The sequence below is a fragment of the Desmodus rotundus genome, chromosome 2, assembly GCF_022682495.2.
Source record: "Desmodus rotundus isolate HL8 chromosome 2, HLdesRot8A.1, whole genome shotgun sequence".
NCBI classification, from domain to species: domain Eukaryota; kingdom Metazoa; phylum Chordata; class Mammalia; order Chiroptera; family Phyllostomidae; genus Desmodus; species Desmodus rotundus.
In genome coordinates this window covers 200913567-200939877 of record NC_071388.1, presented here as the reverse complement: position 1 = coordinate 200939877, position 26311 = coordinate 200913567, and the positions used below count along the sequence as shown (strand labels likewise).

Here is a 26311-nt window from a genome sequence, read left to right as displayed (position 1 = left end):
TAATTCTTTAATAACCCTTAAGCCCACCCTCCCCCATTAACCTGTTGATTCTTTGCGAGCGGGGCTGCTGGCGCCTCTGCGTGGGCTCTCAGCACAACGGCTCAGTGCTGTGCACACCAGTCTCTGTACACGGGCGTAAGGGAATGTGACACCGACACAGTTACGACACAGTTACGGTAAATTAAACCCTCAGGGGCGGAGACCTGAAAGGGTGCACAGCAGGATCTTGCTACCTGCCAAGTCATCAGCTGCATTCAGTGCGCCTGAGACAGGCTCCGGTTCACGTAAGGAAATAACACGGCACAGAGCTCAGAGCGCACTATGATAAAATAAAGTCTTTCAATACAGAAATGCTGCTTTGGTTGAATGTTTATTAAATACACTACAATTGTACCTTATTCTGTAGTTTTTTTAATCATTCACACATAAACTTAGTAAAAATGTACTTTATAGAAAACCACCTGAAAAACTAAAATAAAAACAAGAATGCACATTTTACACACATATTAGATAAACTGCTGAAAATGTTAGGAATTATTTTAATAAAGGTGATTGTGAACATGAGGTGGCTTGATTTTATTAATTCTGATTCCAGACCACGACTTTAGAAGTGTTAATGCTGAAATGTGGATGCCAGCGTGTATGTTAACATAACTGTTTAATAGTGATTGAGAAACAGGACAAAATATTTTTCTTTTTACAAATACTTTTCTAAATCCATTCTCTACCCCTCTTCCACTAAGAGAATTACTTGTGCAGACTGATGAGGCACAAAATTAATTCCTTTTAAAAAACAAATCAGAGCCTATTTACAAAACATGCAGAGGGAGAATTCTGAGCAGGTGTTGCTGCAGGACCGGCGAAAGGGAATACAGCTAAGTGACAGGAATCCCTTTACTTCTGCTAACGTGAGTCTCCCCTCCTTTCCGGAAGAAGTACCATTCCAGGACATGGACTGTAAAATGGCATACAACGCAAACACAGAAACAAGGAAGCTTGCAAATTCTTTATATTTCCAGCTGTTGAGACAATATTTTTTGAGAGGAGAGGTTACCTCTAGCGGCGAAACCAGAGCCAGCTATTAAGCAGCCAGAACGCTACAGTAATTGAATACATGACCATTTCTCTTTTAGCACGTTCTTTGTTCTCCTCTTCCAGAAGTTGTAGACGGCGATTTAGTTTGATTATCTAAGTGAAAAACAGAACACGACAAAATAGAAGCTTTAATACAAAGAGTAATCAGATTCTCAGAAAGCAGCAGTAGTAGTCAAAATATTACAAACATGGAAAACTTCATTTGGAGCAAAATAAACAAAACTATATATAGCAAAGTTACCCATGACAGCTTAAATTCACTTAGACACTGTTCTCCCTTTCCCTCCTCCAAACTTCTGAGCTAGAAAGGGCACCCGTGCCTTCCTTATGTGATTAGCGAGGTGGGTTAAGCACTGCGGGCTGCTATTCCGGTAGAAAAGCCCAAGCACACATCGAGGCAGGCTCACTGTGGTGGCCAGGATGAGGGGCCCCTGCCCTTCTGTGGGTTCCTGCCACTCGGCCTCAGTGGCCCTCTTTGCCCTGCTTTAACGTCCTTCTCCGTCCACCGCTCTGATTTACCGAGGACCCCCGAATGAACCTGTTTTAGTGGCCCCTGTGGCCCACCACCCGGCAGGGGAGTACGTCTGTACCCTGAAGCTGGAGACCCACGAGTTGCTCGTCACTACCTGGACTCCAGACTGTTGGGTTCCCCAACTGGCAACAGAGCAGCTTCCCTCGCTGCTAAGTCACAAATACAAATTCTGTAGAATCTTCTTAAGATTCCATTTCTGTTACTTATCTTAGAAACTCATGGTTTCCCCACTGGCTTTCTATCCTTTGGAGTTTCACAGCGTGTGTGTGAGTTATTTGTTTCCAATGACTGTATCGCTGTCTGTCCTCTACTAGCTCGCCCTCTGAGTGCAGGGTTAGATGAGTGTTGTGAAAACACAGACTCAAATCACACTTTCAGAAAACAAGGTTGTTGGCGTAACTGCGAATTCAGTGATAAAGGTCAAAGGAACTGCTTCCTTCAATAGGCAAAGTATAAATAAATACATGGAAATATGTAAGAATTTAGGACATAGCTTCCATTATGGTTCAATAAATGAGACTCAAATTGAAAAGCACGAATTGCTTCTTATTACCCTTGTATAATATTAAATCTTTACAATGAAACTGATTTATTCTTATGCTAAAATATTTAGCTTCTTAATCTTAGAACTACTTATTTTCATTCGCTTCCCCTCCACGTGTGTCTGGCGCAAACACAACTGGAGCGTGGAGTACGCCCTCCCCCACGTGTACGTCTGGTGTGATCCTGAGGCTGGGATGATGTAAACACACATGTGCACTGCAGTTCTGAGGAAGACTTACCACAGAAAATGCGACATTGCTACATAGAGACCTCTTGCAAACTGAGAAGTTTCCAAAATGGAGTTCTCAATTATATGGCTTTCCTGGTTTGCTAAAATGTCGAGATTCTTTGTTATTTGCCAGAACTACATCAATCTATTCTGGTAATATTGTTTTATGCTGATCAAAACATGTAAATGGTAGTTTAACACATCTTTAATCAAAATGGGAAAATCAATTATGGTGTAATAAATAGTCCTACAGATAAAATATTTTAATTCATGACTTCTACAGGAGAGAAAACGATGGAACGCCAGAACTGTCCCTGTAAACATTACATGAACATCCCTTAGCATCACATCTCATTTGGTACATCAAATACCTGTCGCCTTAATGAAACTGCATCTACAACGGTCATGTCGTCTGCAGTCCCCTCGACTGCCGCATCTATATTTGAAATGCCATACCTAGCAGACAGAAACAAACACAAAGTTCAGTACTGGGACAGAACTGAGCAAAGACTGGAATTCAGGAGTACGAATTCCTAGAGCATTTTACAATCTGAGTGGTCACTGATAAAGGGAGGAAAACAACCTAAAATAACCATCTTCAATGTTTTCGGTGCCCTGAATCTTTGACCAGAAGAAGAAACCCTGACTAAAGATATACACAAGGAGACACTTTTCACCTCAGAGGGGCTGGCATCGTTACAAAGGATCCCTGGCTGAAAAGGTTTGAGAGCCACCACTCTGGGGTGTAATGATACACAGCTCTCTCATACACTGATGTCCACACGTGGTTGCACAGGAGTCCCTGCTGACACTCACGGGCAGGGAAGACTAACTCGAGCTAAAGAAAATTAGATGGATCATTTCCTAATTTCTCCTCTTTTCATTGCCTCTTTTCTTGCCAGTTCTACTCTTTACTTCTTAGTTCCAATTACTCTCTACCGTAAAATCACCTGAATACACCTTGCCACTACATTCAGCTCCCGAATTGGCTCAATAGTCAACTCTTAAGCGGCTATGTATAAGACAATAATACTGGAAAGCCACTATGACAAAGTCCAGAGAAAGCAAATTAAAAAGGACTTCTTGCTCTGGCTGGTGCGGCTCAGTGGACTGAGCGCTGGCCTGTGAACCTAAAGGTCACTGGTCGGATTCCCAGTCTAGGGCAGATGTCTGGTTTGCGGGCCAGGTCCCCAGTAGGGGGCACGCAAGAGGCAACACATAGTGATGTTTCTCTCCCTCGCTTTCTCCCTTCCCCCCTCTCTAGAAACAAATAAAATCTTTAAAAAAAGTACTTCTTGTTCAAATGCAGTTACTTCTAAAAGGACACTCACTTTATAAATGAATGACAATAAAACTTCTGAGAAACAAATATACACAGATACTACTCTTCCTCTTTGCCTGGATTTCCACTTTGTAAATATATTTTTAATTAATTGCTTTAATGAGACATAATGAACATACCATACAATTCACCTCACATGTTTATACCCTATTTTAATCCTGTAGTTATTTCAGTGAAATGTTCTGAATGGGCAGAATAGGAATAAACTGAATTTAGAAGTTACTCCTATGCAGTACACAAATTCGGTCCGCACACAGACCATGCACTCTAACAGTTCAAGCAAGTCCCCGTTATGAAAAGCAGCACATCACTACACAAAGGGTATGAAGAGAGCTACGTTTTTCAACCAGGCATGTCAAGGACAAGTCTATTCAAAAATCCTTTGTGTTCAAATACAATAGAAAATAGTCCAAAAACACTCTGATCCGGCAGCATCCTCACTCTGAACGCTGGTTATAACGAGACAGGTTGAAACTTCGACAACGTGGTATGGGCCGACAGTAGATAACCTGGGAGGATCTCCAGATGAGCCTTTGACAGCTACACGAATTGCTTTCTCATTAACGGCCCCTTTCTGCATGGGACCAGGAAAACCATCCTGTAGTACTGAGAGTGGCCGCATCAATCCGAGAAATAAGCGATGAAGTCAGTAGGTGCTAGAGCTATGGGCTCACGAACATCTGCATTAATTATTCCTTTGAACATCGTGACAGCATTAAGCTGATAAATTAAATAAGGGCTGAAGACGCCTCTTCTCTACATCTTACCTTCAAAACAAAACTCTTCTATTTCTGTGAGGTCACACAAGAGATGAATAACTGAAAACAAATTAAGCAATAGAAGCAATTGCTTCAAAGGTCAAAGGACCTGCACTGAACACAGAGAATGAAGTACAGCTGAAGGGGATCACTCACAACGTAAATCCTGAATTAACTAAGGGTTCCGATATCTGTAAAGGAAACCTTTATTTGCAAACAAATCTAAGGATATGGCAAAAACACTCTATATAATTCAACTTCAGACAGATAGAAAACATTACCATGTGTTTTAAACTAAAATCTGTATTTACCAGAACCAAAAACTCTGTGAGAAATGCTAAGTGAAATCACTGGTTGAAAACAGATAAAAGGATCACAACCTCAAGGATCAATACACCAGGGAAAGTGACAGTGGGCGGAGTTAAGGCTGGCCCAGAGACAAGTCAGCGGAGTGGCAGGGGCCCGCCACGGCACCAAGGGCCCGCTTGGGCTCCTCTCCGCCAACTGATTGCAGTGGGAAACTGGTGTTTCCCTCTCCCACTGCCTAAAAATGAACGTGCAGCCCCTCTCATCATAGAAATAGTGCTGCCGGTTTCAAACCCGCTGCCATAGGTAATGGTTTGTGCTCAAGCACAATTAACTCTAGGAAAATTACAGTAACGGCATTTGTGTACTCTGAACAAGTTTTTCCCCCCAGATGATGGGAGGTGAAGGTTTTGGCGTGTGAGAATCTTAAGTGTTTGTATGTGCCATTCTGTCCTCCCTTGTGCTGACAGAGGAAGTAATTCCTCAGACTCAGCATGTGTGAAAGTAGCAAAAATAAAATTGGAAATTTTTGATTGTGGATGACAGAAATTCTTAAAACTCAACTCCCTTTATGAATGTTAAATTTCCCCAAAGGGTCAATGCTCATTCCCCCCGATTTAAGATGATGCCTTGCCACTGAAACTATATTTAAATATCTAGGATACATAATCATAATTGTTACGTGCTTTCCTCATACGCTGGGGGCCAACTGTCATGAATGACTACTCACTGTCCTCAGAGAAAAGCAGGATGTGCTCACAGAGAAAAGCTGTCAGGTTCAAGCTGTAATACAAAGGCGTGGCTACTACATGCAATGTAGCCTGCAAAATACAAACTGAGTCAACTATCCACCCTGGGAGTTACAAAGTCTCGAAAGTTACCTGACGTTGTCATGATGCGGATTGGAAGTGGCGGCGGCAGACCCACCACGCAACACAGGTCTAGGGCAGGTTTTTGCAGAAGGCACAAGACAGAATCAGGAAACAGAGAAGTGATGAAATAAAAGCAAAAAGAAGACAAATCAATGTCAAATACGGTTATATTGTATGTTTTAATACAATATGTTTCAAATACTTTGAATATCTTTGTCTCACGTGTCCTCCATTTTAAGAGTTTCATAAATTTAATATTTTCAATGGGTTAAAAAGAAAGTAAATCTCAAGCTATGTAACAAAATAGCACCAACATAAATAATATTTGTGTGCTTTCATTTTAATTTATGAAATTCAAGATAGAGGACAACTCCACATAAAAAGTGTAATTTCCCTCTTCTAGCTGGAAAAAATGTCCCACCGACTTTAGAAGCGTGTCAGGAGCCGGTTAGTAGCGCCTGCATGATCGTGGTTGCTCATTTGATATCAACATCCCATCTCGAAAATGAAAATTGTACCTAACTCCTATTGCCCACAATTGCTTCCCTCCCCCTTCATTAATTTTGATCAGTGCCTACTAGCTTAGTGTGGCTGTGTCTCATTCAAACCCTGAGCTCTTCCAGAGCAAAACTGCAAGCCTCGGCTCTGGAGCTGAGGAGACCGGGGGACATGCTTTGGCGGACATAGGACAGCACAGTACAGAGGCACCGATGCTGAGTCTGAGCTTGGGAGACAACCAGGAGCGGCATACAGGGCTGAAGGACATGGAGGGGAAGTGCATGGAAAACTTTGTGGGGATTTTCATTTAGTTTCAGTACAGACTGTGCTTCTAGAAAACAATTAGCTCCTTACTTACTTAGGTAAGCAGTGACCTTTCCAATACATCTTTTTTAAAATCAAAAAACAAAAGCTCCACAAGGTCACTGGTCAATTCCCCAAAAAGTAATCAGCAATACTTACTGAACAGAGAAAGAAGGCTGGAGTACAGGATGCATATAAGGGTTTTAGGAATCATTACACTGTATTTTGAATGTCTCATTCTCTAAGTACTGGTCAGGTTTGGCATGAATTTAAATTTCAAGGCAATTCTAAATTATAGTAATCATTTAGTACCAAATGCACTAGTTTGTACTTTATTTTTTTGTAAGCTGACACAGCTGTAGAATTTTGGCTATAACACAAATCACTATTATGTCAATTTGATTTATTAAAGAAAATTTTAGCATTCAGCTTGAATATTTCCTAAAGGCACTACTGGTGCTTAAATAAATTTTTGGAGCCTAGAGGATAAGAGATTCAAAGGCTTTTGGGGGGGATCTGTTAGAATTGTATTGCGTTCGCTAAAGAACAGTGAGAAATCACATACACTTGAGACAGTTTTTAAACGTCCTACTGATATGTTTACTCTGTGGCATCAGGAAAACTGTTACTTAACTACCACCATACAGTACAGGAATGTGAGAATGTTTAAGTAGAGCCAACACTGTGTGCTACCTGAAGCTTTTTAAAGAAATGCACACTGACATGCTCAGATGGGCCTGCTCTACGTAGTGTGTCCCACCACAGAGATGCCCTTCCACAGTACAGAGCCAGAAGATAATACAGTTACCTTTCACAACGCATTTCGTTTTGTCTTCTTACACTGGCAATCGACACACATAATATAAAAGTAAATTAGACAGGCAGTTGGCATAGTACCACTTTCCACCCTAAGTATAATTTAATACATTAAAAAGTCTTTTTTTAAGTTTGATAAATATGTTGAACAATATGTTTTGTAATTAGTGGCAAAAAGGAATGAAATCCAAGGCTTTACAAGTTCCAGTATTAACTTGTATATTGACACTCTTCAGTAAATAATCTGACTTAATATAATGTTTCTTTGTTTAAAAAAATGGAAATTGCTACAGTAAATAAGCAATTTAATTGGGGAACCAGGAATTACACACATTTAAAAAAAGACAAATTATAAATAACAAACACTGTTTCAACTACAACTCTGTATTCTAGGCTTTCTACATTTATGCAGATACTTGCAAAAAAAATAAAATTATTTACATATTGGTTTATTCTATATACACTTAAAGCTTGTAGAATTCGCTAAAGAAAAACTGTATAGAATAAGCCCCTTTAAAATCAAATCGTAAGCACGACTAATGTGTCCATGTTTAAATGGTGTTCTCGCACAGTAAGTCCCTTTTAAGAAATGTTAATACTGTGCGCTGGTGAATGAGATGTGGTGCTCGCACAGATGTCACAGGACTCGAGCATTCCCTATGCAGCCAGGGGCTAAAACATACTAGCGTTTAAAACCCAAAGAACACACCTGGTGTTTGTTCCAGGTGTTCTGATAAATAAATTTTTCTAATGTGTAAGATTTAACTCCCTCTTCAGGTTGAGTTTAGTTTTAGATCATGAGCTCTCACAAGAAGAGGAAAATACGTAAACAAACCTTTCAACAATGCCCCTTAAAGTGTAAACTACAAACAGTTCTTCCATCAGGCAACTGTGAGTCTGCATTACTTTATGATAAAGAAGTCGTCTTTTTTCCTTCCTTCCCTCCCTGTCAAATAGTCCCAGCTTAATTTAACTATACCTGATTAGATGGCATAAGACCAAAGATAATACATTGGTGTAACAGCCAGAAATAATCAAACAGAAAAGAAAAAGATATACAGAACAAGAAACATAAAAGCACTTAAAACTTTATAAGCAGTATTATAATCATGCAAGTAGACCATTATCCAAATTTCACATTCCTAGTTCTTGTATCTGAAAAATCATGCTAGACAGTTCTTGTAAATATAAACCCCGATTTTGCACTTACAATTCTGATTAAATCTTGTTCAGCATTTAGTTTGTAAGAGATTGAAATACAATGATTAAAAACTAAAACCCTTTCAATAATGAAAGCATTCAGTAAGACTAATAAGAATCTAAACTTCCAGGCTCTAAGTAACAACAATGGTGTGTAACAAGAAGCAAAGAATTGCTAATATGACTACTTTATGAATTTAAAAAATCTCATTTAAGAAAATATAATTCCTTCCCAGAAAAGGGATTTTAAAGTTATCAATTAATTACAATTAAAAAATAAAATTTCATTTAGGGCTCAAAATAGTTTTTCATAATTTTAACATACTGGGGCTTTGTCATCCAATTATTATTTAATTGATGTAAGATTTATAAATATCTTTCTCATTCAGGTATTTTCACTGGAACAGCACTTGATGTGCTATAATCTGACCTGATAATCTGGTCTCTTCCAAGGACCTATTATAACTAAAAAGTTAAAGAGGGTATCTGGTGAAGAATGAATTTGTTTCAAGGACAGAGGAGAAAACAGGCCTTTGGAAATGTTAGTTCTTAAGTGCCAGGTACTTTCTGTTCAGCATCTTTGAAGATCTCCCACCACACAATAAAGAACTGGAGGTCACTGCCCCTACATCTTAAATAAAAGTGATGGTGGTGGTGGTCAGGGGAAGATTCCTCATAAGAATCCAGAAAGCTAGGTAGTATTTTACCCTTCTTCTTCTAATAGGTGAGGAAAACGAGGCCCAGAGAAGCTAAGCGGTTTGTCCAAGGTCATCATCACACAGCTAGATACTCAGTGGGGTTGGTTGAGACGGAATCCGACCAACCCCCGAATTCATGCTTTTTCTTCTAAAGCATGCTGCTTCTTACCGCCCCAAATATTCTAAGGTGGTACCTGAAGCTTCAAAGAGCATAAAAGGAACCTGAAACCCCTGGGGAAGAGGATGTCTGTGTGTGTAAAGTGCCCCCCTGCCACGGGCTTTCTCTCTCCAGCTCTTTCTGGTACAGCTTCAGTCCCTGGGCCCAAACGTGTACCAGGAGATGAGCCCTGGGAAGGCTCCGAAAAGCCTGCTGAGCAGTACGGACGATTTCCTTAGGAAACGGGAACACCCGGGGCTCGTGTGAGGCCCAGAGCACTCCGCGGGAAAGTCTGCCCAAAGCAAGCTGCAGGCATGTCGGTTCCCAAGGGAAGAGGTAAGGGTGACTGGAAGAGCCAGCTGCACTCACCGGGTGTTCCTCAAAATGCAACCACCACCCGTCTAGTAAAATGACCACGAAAAGTCGAATGCTGACTCACAGAATTACTAGATAAAATGTTAAGAGTTGAAATGAAACTTAATATACCTTTCTCATATTATGCCAAAAAGCTTCCCAAATTTCATCTTTTAAAAAATGCTATGTAGTAATGAAGCAAGGACAAAAATAACAGCAAAAATTTTATTTGTATGAACAAGTCTAAGTATACTACTAATGATTTTACCTGATGTTCAAAAGTGAGATGTTATCGATACTGAAAACCACGATTTTCAAAAAGACAATAGCACCCGGCATTTTCAATCCAGGCCTGGAAATCCCTAGCTAGAGGAATTAAAAAAAAAAATGTCCTGGCAGCTACACGGACATCATAGTCTCAAATCAGCTTCATTAATCCAACCACGTTAATACCAAAAGACTTACTATAGAAAACGAGTGTGCTTCGGTTCAGCATCCTAGACTCAACCCCACAGTATCCCTAGCATATGCCAAAATGGAATCAAGTTCTCAGGTCAACAAAGCCTTTGGAAAAATCATTACACTTCCTGTGTATACTTATTAACTAGATATTCTCCCCAACTGAGGAAAAACTAATAGAATCTGGTGAAATGTGAATTTTGGACAATAATTTCAAATTAAAAGAAAGCAAAGCAAACTGTTTTAAACCATTGCGTTTTAGAAAGAGACGAAGGTGCAGACACAAAAGGAAGACACCACAGTCCACTGAAAATGCCCAAAAATATTCAGCAAAACCGGCAAGAGTCTCTGATGGCCAATCACCTGCGGTTTTCATCCAGCACATCCAAGATCTGCTGGTAAGCCCTACGAGTGGAAGACTGGATAAGCGACAAAATGCCTCGAGCAGAGGAAAGATTAGCTCCGTCTTCAGGTAACATATGGGGAGGACAGACCCGAACCTGTTGTGGCGATGGTGTCACACTGTTCACACAAGCACAGCAAATGAAGAAAAAAAAAACACTCAAGTCAGATTTTTATAAAACTTTAGCTGAGCAGTTTTCCCAGTTATATTTTAAGAATTTTCGAAATTTTCTTGCCCCTTCTCCCACCCTTCACTTTCCCCTAAGAAAACGGTTAAATCACGTAAGTTAATATATCAGATTGTTTTCAAAGACCAACTACAATGCAGCACCTGTACCTGTGTAGCCTTAAACATCAAAGTAGAAACACAGATTATGAAAGAACAACTCTGGAGAGTGAGGGAACTAGAGCAGCGAGCGTGCTCATCCGCTCGCTCGGGAGCAGGAGCGTTCTTTATTTGGTGTGTGTGATTCAATTCAGCAGACCGAACCGCTAACAAACAACCCTGCCCTGCAACTTAGTGAGACGAAATTCTGGTATCCAGGCCTCAGAGTTTAAACACGCGGACTGAAAGTGATCCTGTGAAAATGCCATTTCAAGTATCTCGCAAAGACCATGAAGCAAGCGAAGTTTATGAGTAAATTTAAAGATGAATTCATGTTTCAGAAAGCTGTAACAAAAGTACTTTAATTTTTTAATAATATTAAAGCATATGATCTCTGGCTAAATGACTAACATATAAAACTACTCCCAATCCTGTGAATACAGTGAAAGGCAAGGATTCTTCTGAAATTATCCAGATGAACATTAAACAACCATTTCTGGGCTTCTCAGCGACAGTAATTTTACATTCTTTCCTGCATGAGCTAAGAGCCACAATTTACTGGGCTCCACTGCCAGCACTTCCTGAAAGCTAACACATGGAGGGAGCAGTTTCACAGTTCTAACCCAAACTTGTGATGCTGGCGTCAGTATTTTCAGAGACTTGTTTAATGTAAGAGCATGATTAGCCATGTGAGGTATTTATCTGACACACGGACTTGGCATCTGGTTTGTTACAGTAAGAGGTTTTGTTATAAAAGGATTAGGACCCTGAGATAGGGGCTCAACACTTTTTCAATGTCAAGGATAAACCTTAGACTAAACCTCATCCTTGTGTATTACATCAAAAAGAAAGAAAGAAAGAAAGAAAGAAAAATGGAGAAGACAGTGAAAAACTGAAAAGAGAAAATCTTATTTTGACTTGTATAATCTTTTTTTCTAACTTAATGTGTATTTGCTTGGAAACCACAAAGTAAGTGGAGTAAGTTTGGAAAAAGGATAGCTGTCATCTGGTATTATTCCCAGAGTCCTAGAAGATTTAAGAACAAAATCTCCTCGCAATTTTGTCAATAACTTTGAACATCTTAATGATCCAAAGCGCGAAGTAGAATAAACATGAAAACCATGTTTTCCGAAGACGACTTAGAAGAGAAGATCTAAGCCAAATCTCAGCATATTGAGAAACTAATGTCAGGGCTCATCTCACCATAGGAAGAAGGCCTAATGGTGTCAAAAGAAATGCAAGTTTTCAGATGCAGGCTCATGTTTAGTTCCCCTAAACATCGGTCCAGAGACCAGAAACGTCCTGGCATGTGTACAAGCCAACTTACCAACCGACTCACTGCACTTGGCAGAACCCATACCCGGCATCCAAGAAGAGTAAAAAGTCAGTCTATCTTGACACAAAGTCTAGGTGCTAGTCTTTCACTTGGGTCTCTCTTTAGGCAGCACAGGGAAACCTGAAGCTCTTGCTCTTTGTGAGAAACCAGACTGAATTCACGGTAGAAAAGTGTCACAGAGGCTGGAACAAAAATGGCCAGTCCCGTGTCACACACACAGTACACCCCGCACTCTCCCTGACAGAGCTCCCAACACACCTGGCTGCATTTACCTGAGCAACTTGTAAAAGACTGAGCAGCACAATATGTATTGATATAATGAAAGATTTTGTCTTTGTATTTTGGCCCTTAAATTGAACACTTTTGCATGTTATTCTATATTAGTGAATAAAATAGCTATATACTACTATATTAAAGTCTATAATAATCAGGATTTAGAAAAATCTTATAGCAATAATGTTGATAAACTTAATCCAAGTCCATGAAAAAAGTTTGATAGATTTTTGTCCACTAAAAATTAAAAGAAGGGTTATTTCTTTGAGAGAAATCATTTTGTGAGAAAAATCAAAAGGAATTGTTTAAGTTCTCAACAGTGGAAGTACTTCCTGCCCATACCCAGAAAATCAGGTGTACTTATATAGTAGTTGAGCATAAACTATTCTAAGATTGGCTGACTGCAAAGAGTCCGTAGACAGAACGCATGGAAGGTGCAGTCCTACAACAGCCTATAAGACTCGTCCAACTCCAGGATTCAATGATCATGTGAAACTGAAAATGGTAATAACGGAAATTAAAAAGCTTACATGACCCTCAACTGTAACTTAAAAATTATGTAGAAAAAGGTAAAATTAAGTCTATCAATACTAGTAAAGATATTTTATCAAAGACTTAACATAATAAAAAAATATTTGGCTTTCTGATGGTTTATCAAAAGAAATTAAATTTTCAAAAATTAGTAAGAAAGACACCTTTTATTAATCTATGAGGCAATCCCTCATAAACAGCAAAAATGTAATAGGAAGTATTGTTTAAAATGATGACCACTTTGGGCAGTATATGTATAGATTAAATGCCCTTGATTATTAGCATATATTTTCATCTCTAGATGAATTAAATCTTAAGATGGCTAAAATTACCCTAATTAGAAGCAATAAATACTTTAGCAATATTTAAAAAACTTAAAGCAGCCTTGCAAGTCTTTTTTACAAATACACAAATTTAAGAACAAAAAAGAACAGGCTCCATTCTAGCGTTCAGTCTGAGGCTACTGGAATGTCCACCACCGGCACCCACAGGGACGGGAGGCAGTGAGTGCTGCTGGAGCCGGGTTCCTCTCCGTCTACTCGGCCAAGGCAGAGTGACTGCTGGGGATTTATTTTCCTTTTGACAAGTGAGCTACTGTGAAAAACAAAAAAGTAAACATATTGCAAAGGCAGTGAGATTATTTAGCAAATGTTATATTAGTAATGTAATGAAAATGCACTTTGATGATAAATTGATCCTAGTCATGTTATAAAACATCAAAAATCTCAATGTTTTTTCGTTGATAAAAAGATCAGAAAAACTGGAAGAAAGCACCAATGTTTGCCGTGTTATTTCATTAGTAGCAGCTCTATCTCATGCTTACATAACACTTTATGACATGAGTGTTAAGTAAGTTAACACTAGCCAACGTCAAAACGCAAATTTGCTTGGCATCACTGTGTCATTATTAAAAGGAAAGTCGAAACACAAGTACCTCCTTCCGCAGGGTTTTCATAGGAATAATGTTTCTCAAACTGTGAGGATTACCTCGTTAGTGAGGCTCCAGCCTCTTCCAAAAAAAAGAGTGAAGGTACAACAGTGAAAAAGGAGAGAAAGAACTTTCACTGAGACACATTTCTCTTAAAATTTGACATATAAAGAGAACTTTAATTTGTTGCCACTATCTAAGGCAATTTACAGTTCCTAGAAGCATAATAAGAGAATGAGAACAAGAGAAAAATCATTGGTCGTCAGAGTGGCTTTTGTTGCTTGAGAACTACATTAGCTTTTGAATTCTTATGTTGAACGCTGAGTTCCCCTTCCCCATGGGTTTCATAGTCTCAAAACATTCTTCCAAACATACTTTTAATCTATGATATTAAAAAAAACACTTCAATGACAAACCACACATACACTCCATTCTCCTTCTGAGTCACAAAAAAGCAAGATAGTGCGCTAAATCTTTAAAAAATATTGGGATCACTATTTAATATTTGATTAAAGTTGAATCTGTAAAGAATATTTCAACCAAAGCAAATAAAGAAAATGAAAAAGGGTATTGGTATTTACCTGTAAATTTTAAAAAATTTATTGGGGTGATACTGATTAATAAAATTACCTAGATTTTAGGTGCTTCTATGTAAATTATTCCATTTTCCTTTCACCATTATACTCAAAGTCATACATAACTTTCTTAGTTGGTCCCATTTTCCCCCCTCTAAATAAAGTGTATGATGACAGTTTGAGAAATCCTGAACCAGAGGTACTAAAAGCCAAACAGTAAGAGAATTAGGGTATTATATGCCAATTACTGGGTGAAACGTTAGTATAACATAAGCCTGCAGAATGAAAACAACTCCTACTCGTGAAAAGCAGAGCAGATAAAATCTTACGTGTACTCCGGTGCAGAAATCGGTGCCTGGAACCTTGAAATTTTATTTCTTGGGGCAGAATCTGATCTGAGCCACCTTAAATAATAATTATGCTTCTTTTACATATTCAGCTTTTATAACACAAAGGAAAAGCTAGATACGATTCTACTGGTGAGAATTCATTTTTGCATCTACAGCTGACCATAATCAATTCTACTGTCTCTTGAAAGTAATGCAGAAAAGAAAACAGAGGCCAGTGCGCTTGCTCCTATACCCGTAAGTACTTCTATTCAAGCCAAGGAATAAAAGTAAAGGCAGGCAGAGGTTCACTCACAATGACACAGCATTACCTCACGTTACAAAGAGAAGACTGAAGCAGGAAAGACAGCAGGAGTTGGATAATTACTTTATGAAAGGTAAAACATAGCTGTATTAATAGCTTCTCCCTGGCCGTGTTACCAATGCTGACTACACAATATGCTCATTATACAAAATTCCTAAGGTTAACCAACGGTACATTCATAAAGATGAATTCAATTTTAAATTGTAAAATCAATAATGGTAGGAGACAAAAAGGCAAAGTTATACTACTAACAAGAATACAGTTAAATAACTTACTTACCATGACATACACGTATAGCCACCATAGTAAAAAGTATGGTTACATAGTATAAGCATTTCAATGTGAAATACATAGTTAAATATTCATGTTACTTTTAGTACTGAAAATTACAATATGAACTCTTCAGTTTATTAAACATCTAGAATGCCATTAAGGCAATTTAAAGAATAAAAGAACTATTAGTTAACTGTTAATCCTTTCTGTTGTGAGGAACTCATGTTATTGGTAACTGCAAAATATCTATGAACTAATCACTCTAATACAGTAGGCTGGTTTTTATACATAACAGAGCTGTTTCTTTTCACTGAACTCAGCTACTAATCATATATACTTCGTGAGGAAAAAGACAACAAAAGAGATGCTATACTCATGCTTTTATTTCACTAGTATGAAATTTCAAAGTAACTGAAGATCTAAATAAGCCACATGGTTATGTAACAGAAAAGTGCATTAAAATCTTTGTTGCCTTAAAAAATATTACAAATAGCAAATAATAAAAACTCTTCAGTTATGTTTAATCATTCTGAGAGGCACTAAATATCAAGAAGCTACTTTAGCTATAAACTATGTAGCTTTTTCACCATATGTATAATATCCTTAAATATTCTAGAAAAATGATTGCATGGGCTGGCTAACTCGAAAATAAAGATGTTTTCTTAAAATGTTTACCATTTAGTTGTTTTTTAACCTACATGCCAGATAAACAGTTTTGAAGGATGCACAGAACTGCACACTTACGCTTCTCAATTTTTCCTAGGTCTACTTCACAGAGGGTTCCCAAAATACGCAAATCACACTTTGAGAAGACTATCATATACATTAAAGATAATGCTACTGAAAAATTTTCACAATTGGTCAGATTTTAAGGCTATAAAAAATACTGCAATTATGTAAAATTGATGTTAATGTAAAATGATTTCAAACACTATTAGAAATAAATTATTTTCTCAGTTTCTTAGGCATAAAACACATACACACTTTTCCCTCCTTTCACTCTTCTTCCTTAAGTATTTGAGGGTGAAGAGGTGGGACACACGTGCCCCAATGCTCGGAGGAAGGAGACACAATGCTCGGGGTTGTACTCACATGGAGTCCGTCCTGACCAGCTGTCCGTTCTGGCGAACAGCGTTTTCACTCATGGAGCGCTCTCTTTTTAGCCTGCCAACTGCACGGACCTGTTAGGCACAAAGAAAGGGAAAATATTCTTACTAGCCTAGGAGTGGCTTAGCATCAAAAGAACCTTAATCCAAGGCTACTCACAAAATTTACACGGAACAGAACCAAGAATTGCTGTTAGGCATGTGTACTGCAGATAAGACTTAATATATTTAAGAGCAATTTCCAATGGTTTTTAAAGGCACATATATTGTAGGAAGCAGGACGCTTCTGCCTTTTCTCCTTCAGAATGTTTATGTTTGGGACGATGGCACCACGGTGTGCGAAGCCGCAGCAGCCACATGAGAAGACCACGTGGAGGTGTACCAGCCAACAACCCTAGCTGAGGTCCCAGATGTAAACCTTCAGCTTATTGCAGCCTCAAGCGACCTTAGGCCCATATATTGCAGAACAGAAAGTTTTCCCTGCTGTGCCTGATGCCAATTCCTTACCCTCCAAGTCCAAGAGCAAAATAAACAGTGCAGCCGCCACTGTTTGAGGAAAGTGTTTGAGGGCCCTCGTGATCACTAAGGTTAAGCAGTCACTCCAACTTCCCTCTCCGCCAACCCTAACAACCACTAATCTGCTTTCTATCTGTGGGATTGCCTGTTCTGGACGTTGCATGTAAGTGGGGCCATACAATACACGGCCTTTTCTGTTTGGCTTCTTTGACTCAGCATAATGGTTTCGAGGTTCATCCATGTTGTAGCAGGTGTAAATACTTCATTCCTTATTATGGCTGGGTAATATTCCACTACAGCGATACACTACATTTTGCTTATTTGTCAGCTGGGGGAACACTTGGGTGTTTCCACCTTTTGGCTATTAGAGACCTTTTTGATTTTCATGACTTGGAGGACACTAGTGGCATCTAGTAAACACAGATTAAGAATGCTGTCGAACACTCCAAACATTCTACAGTACGAAAGGACAGCCCTCCCCACAACAAGGAATTATCCAGACCAAAATGTCAATGGTGCTGCGTGCAGAAGAGACGCCTTGGCCTTGGCCTTGGCCTAGGCTGCAACCCACAGAGTAAGTGACTCAGGGATCTCACTTGATAGATACTGAATAGCGTCTGAACGAACCATCAGTGTCACCAGCCCACAGGGCCTTATTTGCCCTTCCATGTCAATCCATTTTCCAAAACCTACTGGAACTCTGGTCCTTCGCTCCTCGGCTAGTTGCCTCTCGAGGGCTGCTGACCCTTCCATACACTGGAGGCACAGACCACCATCATTGCTTTCCTTTCAGTAGGCAGCTGGGACTAAAATCAGAAACTCCTCTCCTGCATCTCAGGATGTGGCTCCTGCTACAGGTTTTAACCTCCAGAACAATAATATTTATACACATTGTGCTTTTAATGTAAATTAGAACACATACTAAACACATTACATGCATTATAACATTTAATTCTCACAATAATCTCATATACTTGGCGTTATTTTTATCTTTATTTTAGAGCTGAGTCTTGTAATTATCAAATAACTTGCCTAAAGTTATGCAGCTAATAAGTAGTAAAGTAGACCTCCAAAATTAGATCTAATTCTCAGCCTAAGTTTTCCACCTCAGTATTATATACTCTGGGCACCTATCACATTTGACTAAATACCAAAGTAACCTAGCAGGAGTATACCCCACACAGACTTAAAACTCGAGGTCTACAGAGGGTAATACTGGTAGTGTACTTTTTTCCCTCACTCAGGCTTTAAGTAATCACTCAGAAAAAAGTGTGGCTTATTTCCAAGTAGTTCTTCATACCAAGTAGGCCTAAGTGCCTAAAATTGTGGGAGCAGAAAGATCAAAAGAAAAGCAAAATGAGAAGAGCATCAAAGGGAGGGTTTCGCTCCTGGCAGAACCCTCACCCCACGACAATACAAGTGACAGCTGCGGTTCGCAGCAGGAACTCCGGGGAGCGGGGAGCTGGGGCTCTCACCGGGGCCTGCCACGGCATCTGCTGTTGTGTGTAACGCCCGTCGTACCCTTCATCACTCCTTGCTATTACAGAACTTTGTGTCTTCTGTGTGTGCTGCTATCTTTCCCTCCCCCACACCACTATGCAGGAACTACGTCTCACGGTGCAGCATCTTACAGTAACGTTAAAAAATGTTTCTTAAACAAATACAATTTTGCAAATATCTTGGTGTCTTTTCTACCATGTGAACTCTCACATTTAATGCTTTTCACCAAGCAAGTATCTAGTATGCCCAAACTAGCACCTATGGGTCTGTTTTCTCCACTACCGAGCAGAAACTTCCAACTTAAAAGACCATCTCTAGTACTAGGAAACTTCACTCCCTACGTCATATGGGCCCTTTACCCTGCCAGGAGAACATCCAGTCAGAAATGAGAGACAGGTATTTCATTATCAGGAAAAACACATGCTTCACCCTGTCTCACACCAGCCTCTGACCACACAGACTTTCAGAGGCTGTAATGAGAAACCTGCACCTACAGAAATGGTCACAGGAAAGAAGTTTTACCAAACGGGCCCTGAATCAATGGCAGAAGCAATACCTGAACTTTGTTACTAATACCTGATTAGTCCACGCTGCCATATGTAGGTCAACAGGGCTACCGATGTTACACGGTACAGTAATTGACTCGGAAACCTTTCAGCAAGGAGGGAGAAGAGCTAGTGTCAAGGGAAAAGAGTTAGTGTCTTTGCCCTGTGTGCCAGCCTGCTTGTAACAAAGTGATGAATTAATCTTCTCCTATGCTAAACGTTCCAACTTCTCCAGTATTGCTGAAGGTGCACTGCCTAGTTCACGATTCCCACCAAGTCTGCTTTTCCCTAAAACATAATATTTAAATAAAAAAACACAGAATATCTTATTTGAAGTATCTATAAACCAGAATTTAAAGTAATCAATGATCCATGCAGAAGGCTTTCATTACATATTGCTAATGATATGAATTATAGCCTCTTCACTCCTCTTTAACTTTGCTTTTTTAAAAATATTATTTCAAATTCAGTTGATGTTAAAAACTCCACTTACTTCGTCATTTTGAGGGGTTGGAGGAGGTCTTTCTAAATCCAGAAAATCTAGCGGTCTTTCACTTAGCGTAAGCACACGAGGTGGTGTTTTTAGTGCCAGAGGTTTAAAAGAAGTTGACTGAATGAGGTCAAGATCCCCTGGTCTTGAAAATGGAATGTCTTCATTATTACCTGGGAGTAAAAAAAATAAAACGGAAAGAGGGAGACTTTAAAAAGCTAGTGCTGTAAACTGTATCTGCCACTACATACGCACTAGGGTGGCTAAAATGGAAAACTGACGATACAATGTGCTGCCAAGGGTGCGGAGCAACTGAAATGCTCAGACATCACCAACGGGAATATAACAGAGTGGAACCAATTACAAAAATAGCTTGACAGCTTTTTATAAAGTTAAACATAACTTACAGTATGATCTAGCAATTTCACTCCTATATAAAAACGCACGTCCTCACAAAGCTCTGCACACGCAACAGCCATGGGGATGTAAAGTACAGTGTAGGAAATGGAGTGAACAAAGAACTTACATGCATGACCCATGGACATGAACAATGGTGTGGGGACTGCCTAGCAGAGTGGGGGTTGCTGGGTGGAGGGGGGCAAATGGTAAAAACTGGGACAACTGTAATAGCATAATTAAAAACAACAAACGTACCCCCAAAGTTCTGTACATGAATATTCAAAGCAGCTTTGTACCTAATAGCCCCCAAAAGGAAAAAACCTAAATGTCCACCAACAGATGAATGGATAAACAAGTTGTGGTGTATCTACAGATTGGAATTTTACTCAGCCATAAGCTGGAATGGACAAGATATAAGCAACAACAGGAAAGATCTCAAAAACCTTACTCTGAGCAAAAAGTGTAACTCCACTTATGTGAAACTCTAGGAAAGACAAGCGCAGCACCTGGCTATAGAAAGCAGACCATGGCTGCCCGGATCGCCGGGGGAACATGGAACGGGACGGGGCACACGGGGGTTTCTGGGGCAGTGAAAATGTTCCATATCTGGACAGTGCAAGAGGTTATATGTTTGTCAAAACTCATTAAGCTGGACACTTAAAAATTACACACAGTTTATGTATATAAATTAGGAAAATAGTACTCTCAATTGTTAGTTGATTAAAAAATACTGTTTGAAATTTGAGACTATTATAATGAATAAGAATTTTGAAAAAACAATGTAAGTTGCATTTCCCAGCTCCATTTCTAAATAATGTTTTAAAAATCCAAAAGTTCTCCTAAAACATAAATAAAACAAAAGACATGTCAGGCAACTTAATAAGCAAACGTAAAATACCTGCTACTACGATCCTCTCGGGAACCTGCATAATCACACTGGCGTTTGGAACTCCTTCTTGGAATTCTTGCTCCAGGTCAGCATTTGGTGGCGCTACCTTTAATTTTTCCGGGACTCTCATTCGCTGACTAATACCTTCAGTGTATTCCATTTCATACTGAATTCGACTAATTTCTGCCATCTCAGCAGCAGTGGGAGAAGGAAATGCTGCCCCACTCACTCTGTGGGCAGAAGAATTAAAGACAGGTGGCTGAGTATCACAATGTCAGTCTTCTCCACGCTGTGAAGTCACATGACAATACCTTGTGCAAAGACAAAAAGAGACTTCCCAATTACAAGTACTTAATACACACAAAGTAAAAACAAAAGGTGAAGAGAGTGTTTTCCTCAACATAATGCCTTCTTACTTATCAGGTGAAACCGCACCTTGAGAATGTTGCTTGGGATCAAATTTAAAAATTATTATACAGCCACAACACAGATGTGCACACACGCATTCACGCTCTCTGCATAGCTGTGCATGCTGCTTATAACGCAAAGATGCCTGAAAGAAAACTTAATTAGAATCTCCTAATCAATTATTTGAGGAAAATATTACGAAAATGATATTTGAAATAGCTGTCATGCACAAAAAACTTTTATGATGAAAATCAGATTTACAAGACAAATAAAATTAATTCTTAATTTACTAAAAAAAGATGCCAGCTCTTGGAATTCACAAAATACAAATTAAAACTTCTCTTGCTGAATGTATATCTGATGATGAGATGCAATGAATAGCAAATATAGCGTATGTATTAACAGATCCTTAATGCATACATTCATTTTGAGGGAAAGTTTCACACTCTTAATTTGTATTTAATATCATATTTACATGTATAGTTTTTAAAAGCACGACATGCCTTTAAGGAGTAAGATGGTATGGATGCATTGAGCAACCTAAATTAAAGAAGGATCCATGCTCCAGAGATATGCAGGAGAAAGAAAGTTGCAGAAAAAAATACAAAATGCTGATAAAAATGTAAAAGAGCGTGGTTAGCCTAAGGCAACCAGCTTTAAGGCCACTATCTCTCAAGCCTATAGTACCAGCTTGACTGAAAAAAAATGTCACTGACCTTCCTATTGGTGGGTCACTTGTTTTTCTTTTACTCATGTTTAATACAGTAAATACACGTCTATAATAGCTACCAAAACACTGCTACCCTGCAGTTCACTTTATGTTACACAACAACTCCCTACAGATCTGAACTTTTTGGGAGGTGTACACAACAACACGGACACTGCTTTTCCAGCTGCAAAAAAGAAAGAATAAAAATCAGTATTTCAGCAACTCATTTCATCAGACACTATGAATAAAAGTAAGTATCTACTTAAAATTATTTCTGGATTTCAACAGGCTCAGAACTTGGCCTGAGAAGTCAATTTTCAAATCCCTGCTAAACAGAATTATTCTATAGCTCAAAAATCATAAAGATGGTTTGCCAACAGGATAGAGAAAAACTAATCCAATGTATATAGAAAAGAGAAGTCAGATTAGAAAAAGCACTTTGCATAAAACTGCTCATTATCTCCCGAAGAGGAAAAAGCCTCTTCATTTTTTGACTAAGTACAACTGAAGAAATCATGACGAGAATGCAAGAAGCAGAAGGGAATGTATTTGAAGTAGCCTAAGAATGTGACGTACAAGTAGTGTTTTCTTTAAAAGGAAATAACTTTGAAAACCAAATCATACTAAGTTTTCAGTACGAGATATTATATCTAAGTCAAGAGCAAGAAAAAATGAAGGACAGTATAACTGTAAGCCACAGCGGGGTATTTCTTAAACTCCACGTCAGAGATGCATTACATACTTCATCTCCGCCTCATTAACGTGTACAGGACAGTTCTTACAGGTTGCCCAGGACGTTAAGTCCTGACAAGTGGCTAACTGGGACTGCTAACCTGCTTTTTTATTCTTTACCCAAATGTGTGACTTTTAAGGATTTGGCATGCAGATGGTTTAACAACTAAGAACACAGAGCTAAAAGAGAAATTTTTACTCACAAATGTGTACCAATTACTACTTGCTATTTGGCACTATCTGCTCCTGTGCTTCATAGTAAATACTGTAACTTGCTTCAATGTGTACGTCCTGGATTTAGAGCCACTCTTGCCCCTGGGGGAGAAAAACAGGAGCTAACTGAGAAGCTAGACGATACTGTATTAGTAATCCATTTCTGGAAATCCTCCAAATGATACAAGTTATCAAAGATGCACAACCTTACAAAACACATAAAAAAACCCACACATAAAATAAAGAAACAAATTAAAAAGCTTACCACCAGTTTTAACCTCCCAGATAGGGGCCTACAATCATTCATTAGTTGATGTGAGATTAAATAAAAAGACTGTCATCATTTCTGATTTGAATTTAGCAAAATATTGATGAAAAATACATAAGTTTAAAAGAATCTTAATGCATATATACATATATAAGTGTACCTATACATACATAGATACATATGTATTAAGAAGGAACAAATGTATTGGCTAAATTTTTATTTAGTATTTAATTTCATATTTATTTACTTTTACTCATAACTTTCATTCAGTATTTAATTTAAACCAGTAATATGTACTTATGGTACAAAGTACAAACACACCAAGAAAACAGAGCATCCCATGGGATCCTATCCTATACCACAAAGGTCCCCATGGACAATCGCTATTATCAATTTTTGCTCATTATTCTAGATAAGATACTCTTCCTACACTTGTGTGGATCTGAAGTACAGTAAAAGCTTACACTGAGAAATAACACTGAAAAGATGTATCTCAAAAGGATTATAGTCTTGGGACACTACAGACTAAAGTTTTATAAGAATAAACAAGAGATGCAAATTGCTAGGGCATTATCTCCCTGAATGTACTACTCTCCGCACTCCATTTACTGCATTTCAGTCTTACTGACTTTCCGGCAGGACGTCCCACCGGTCTCAGGGTTCCATTCTGCAGTAACGCCGCACCCTCTGACAGTCCCAGTCCGAGTGTGTCTTTAAAGTATTAGAGACTTAGGTAATAAAGGTGGGCCTGGAAAGGCAGCTTCTGGAAAAAGCCCAATTACTCCTGAAGCCAATCTTAGCTACTTAAATTTAAAAAGTAAATGGACCTTTTCTACAAAGATTTAATACTGAACTGTCCTAGTTACAAAGTTTCTGCTTAAGTAAAAATTGAAATCTAAGTTTCCTCTCCTTCATTAGACATACAGCATTTTTGGTAATACCTTTTGGCAATAAATAACTTCTCATTTGGAGTTAAGACATTAATTCCATAAGTTCTGTCACTTAGAATCTACTGCGTGGCCAGTACAGATTTTATTACAAAACAAGGGACGCAAAATTCCTCTCAGAATCACAGTCGTCCCCAGTATCTGTAATTCACCAACTTTACGGTTTTACCCATATTCACACAGTGCATTTGCTCTTAATCACACTTAATCGTTCTTTTGACTTAAAAATCTTAAATAAATGTCCTTTAAAAGGAAATTTTACATCATTACGTTAAACCATGGTTTAAATACATAGAACAAAAACTATTTCAAAAACCCTCATCCATATACCACCCAGAGTCAAGCCAGTCACATCCCACTCATGGAAGGTGTCCCAATATGGGGACACAATGATTCAAGCTTGACTGGTTTTCTACATCAGAACACCTGGGAGTGACAGAGAAAAACTTGGGTCAAATCGATTGTGCTGCAAAGAGTTATATAATTCTCTAGTTACAACAACAACAACAAAAAAGGTCTGTTTTTTAAAATCACCTATTGTTTGAACCTAGTTCAAGGTTTTTATCGAGGTCACACTGTTGAAAGAGTTCTCTTCGAGCAACTATACTTACAGAATGCACCTATCAGACAGGCAGGGTGTAGCGATCCAAAATTAATTTTAATTTAAGAAAAGTCACCGAAAACTTGGAAAATATAAACTATCGAATTTTAAATTACGGTTATGAATCCACAGAAAACAAGTGTGAACACCAGAAGGCAGGAGAGTAACAGTCCAACTTCGTAACCCTAAAATGAGGCAGCCCTATCAGACAGGAAGGACTAGACACAACTTCCTTTTGGAAAAAGAACAGCAAAACCAGTTCACAAGCCTTTGAAACCAAAAAGATAGCAGATCCGTGTCCCCTCCCCCTCCACCAACCCCCGCCCCCCCCCCCCCGCCAAGTTAATTACATGGGAAAAGACTACTAAGTACAGCTAAATGGTCCTAATTCTTTCCAAACCCATTCTCCTAAGGGATTTTCCTTGGGGATCTCATTAGCTAACGAAATTGACACACGAGCAAGTGTTTTTTCATCTAGGGAGACAAAACATTTAAGACCCTGCAGCTCAAGTCTTTCCGCGCTTGAGAGGCCTGTGTCCAACAGATTCTACTGGGCGGAACAAAGAACAAGGGCCCCAGGTTTTTCTTATGTTCTGCAATTAAAAGACGCCTCCACTTTTGAAAGGGTTCCCCTCTTCCCGGAGAGACGGCGCCCGGCTCTACCGCGGAAGGACGCAGCCGGGGTTCCTTCCACCCCGGCAGGAGGACTCCGGCCGACCAAGGTCAGGGGCTCCGCGGAACCGGAGCCCAGCCCTCCCCCCTCCGTCCCGCCCCTGGGAGGAAATCAATCCAGGGAGCATCTCGGGCGTCTGCACCTGCGAGCGAGGATGCTCCCAGGCTGGGCCGACCCGAGCCTCGCGCCAGCTTCTAACGAAGCATTTCTTTTCCAACACGTATTTTTCACAAATTAAAAAACAAAATACAAATAAACAAAAAACTACTTTTCAAGACGACAGGTACCCAGCTCAAGGTCATATAGATGCCAGGTCCTTGTCCCGGAGAGAGGGAAGACGACCAGCAAAGCGCCGCGGCCAAGCTCGGCACATCCCTAGTGTTTCCCAACCCCCAAACTATTTTCCAGACGAAAAAGGTCACTGATCGATAGTAAGAGACACCGAACTGGAAAGGGAGAAGAGGTTAGTCCCTTAACGACTGCAGGACAGTTTTCCCCAGGGCATGGGGGTGCAGGGTGGGAGAGGCAAGGTCTCGAGAAGGAGGAAAGCCTGGGTTGAAGGAGAGAAGCCGGGGGATTCGGGACTCAGGCAAGGGTGACAGCAGGGACGCGCCGGGGGCCCTCAGCAAGGCCTCGGCTCCCGACTGCGGGGCCCCGGGTCGGGAAGACGTCAGTACTCACCCCTCGGCCCGCTGGAGGGCCACCGGCTGGGGCCGCCGCCCGCCGGCACCCGGGGCGCTCTGGTGGGCGCTGTCAGAGGCCGTTGGTCGAGCGCACGGAGGCGCCCGGGCAAAACACCGGCCGGAGCGGCCCGCAGAGGGCCGGCAGAGACGCGAGAACGGCCGGGGCTGGCCCCTTT

At 39.7% G+C, this 26311-nt stretch overlaps 1 protein-coding gene across 12 annotated transcripts; it reads right to left on the bottom strand.

Annotated features, from left to right (window-relative positions):
* Positions 1–351: 351 nt before the first annotated feature.
* Positions 352–26311, bottom strand: MFF (mitochondrial fission factor). 12 transcript variants are annotated; one of them, XM_024563845.4, is made up of 12 exons: positions 26134–26304; positions 22954–23065; positions 22026–22202; positions 20911–21131; positions 19617–19786; positions 16549–16637; positions 14862–14936; positions 10526–10684; positions 7287–7319; positions 5687–5746; positions 2771–2855; positions 352–1188 (listed from the first exon to the last, which is right to left on the bottom strand). In XM_024563845.4, exons 3-12 carry the CDS (start codon positions 22061–22063, stop codon positions 1057–1059), a joined length of 1062 nt encoding a protein of 353 aa, XP_024419613.1. In that variant the 5' UTR covers positions 22064–22202; positions 22954–23065; positions 26134–26304; the 3' UTR covers positions 352–1056. The 12 variants fall into 12 exon arrangements, with proteins under 12 accessions (XP_024419613.1, XP_053775108.1, XP_053775110.1 ...); XM_053919133.1 differs by lacking the exon at positions 7287–7319 and having other exon boundaries at positions 26134–26311; XM_053919135.2 differs by lacking the exon at positions 22026–22202 and having other exon boundaries at positions 26134–26302.

Excerpts from the sequence above, each read along its gene's own strand:
- MFF (XM_024563845.4), bottom strand. The coding sequence starts at position 22,063 with ATGAGTAAAAGAAAAACAAGTGACCCACCAATAGGAAG. Across the intron at positions 16,638-19,616 it reads CAACCCCTCAAAATGACGAA|GTCCGTGCAGTTGGCAGGCT; the intron begins GTAAGTGGAGTT and ends TGTGCCTAACAG. Across the intron at positions 1,189-2,770 it reads CAGTTTCATTAAGGCGACAG|ATAATCAAACTAAATCGCCG; the intron begins GTATTTGATGTA and ends TTTTTCACTTAG.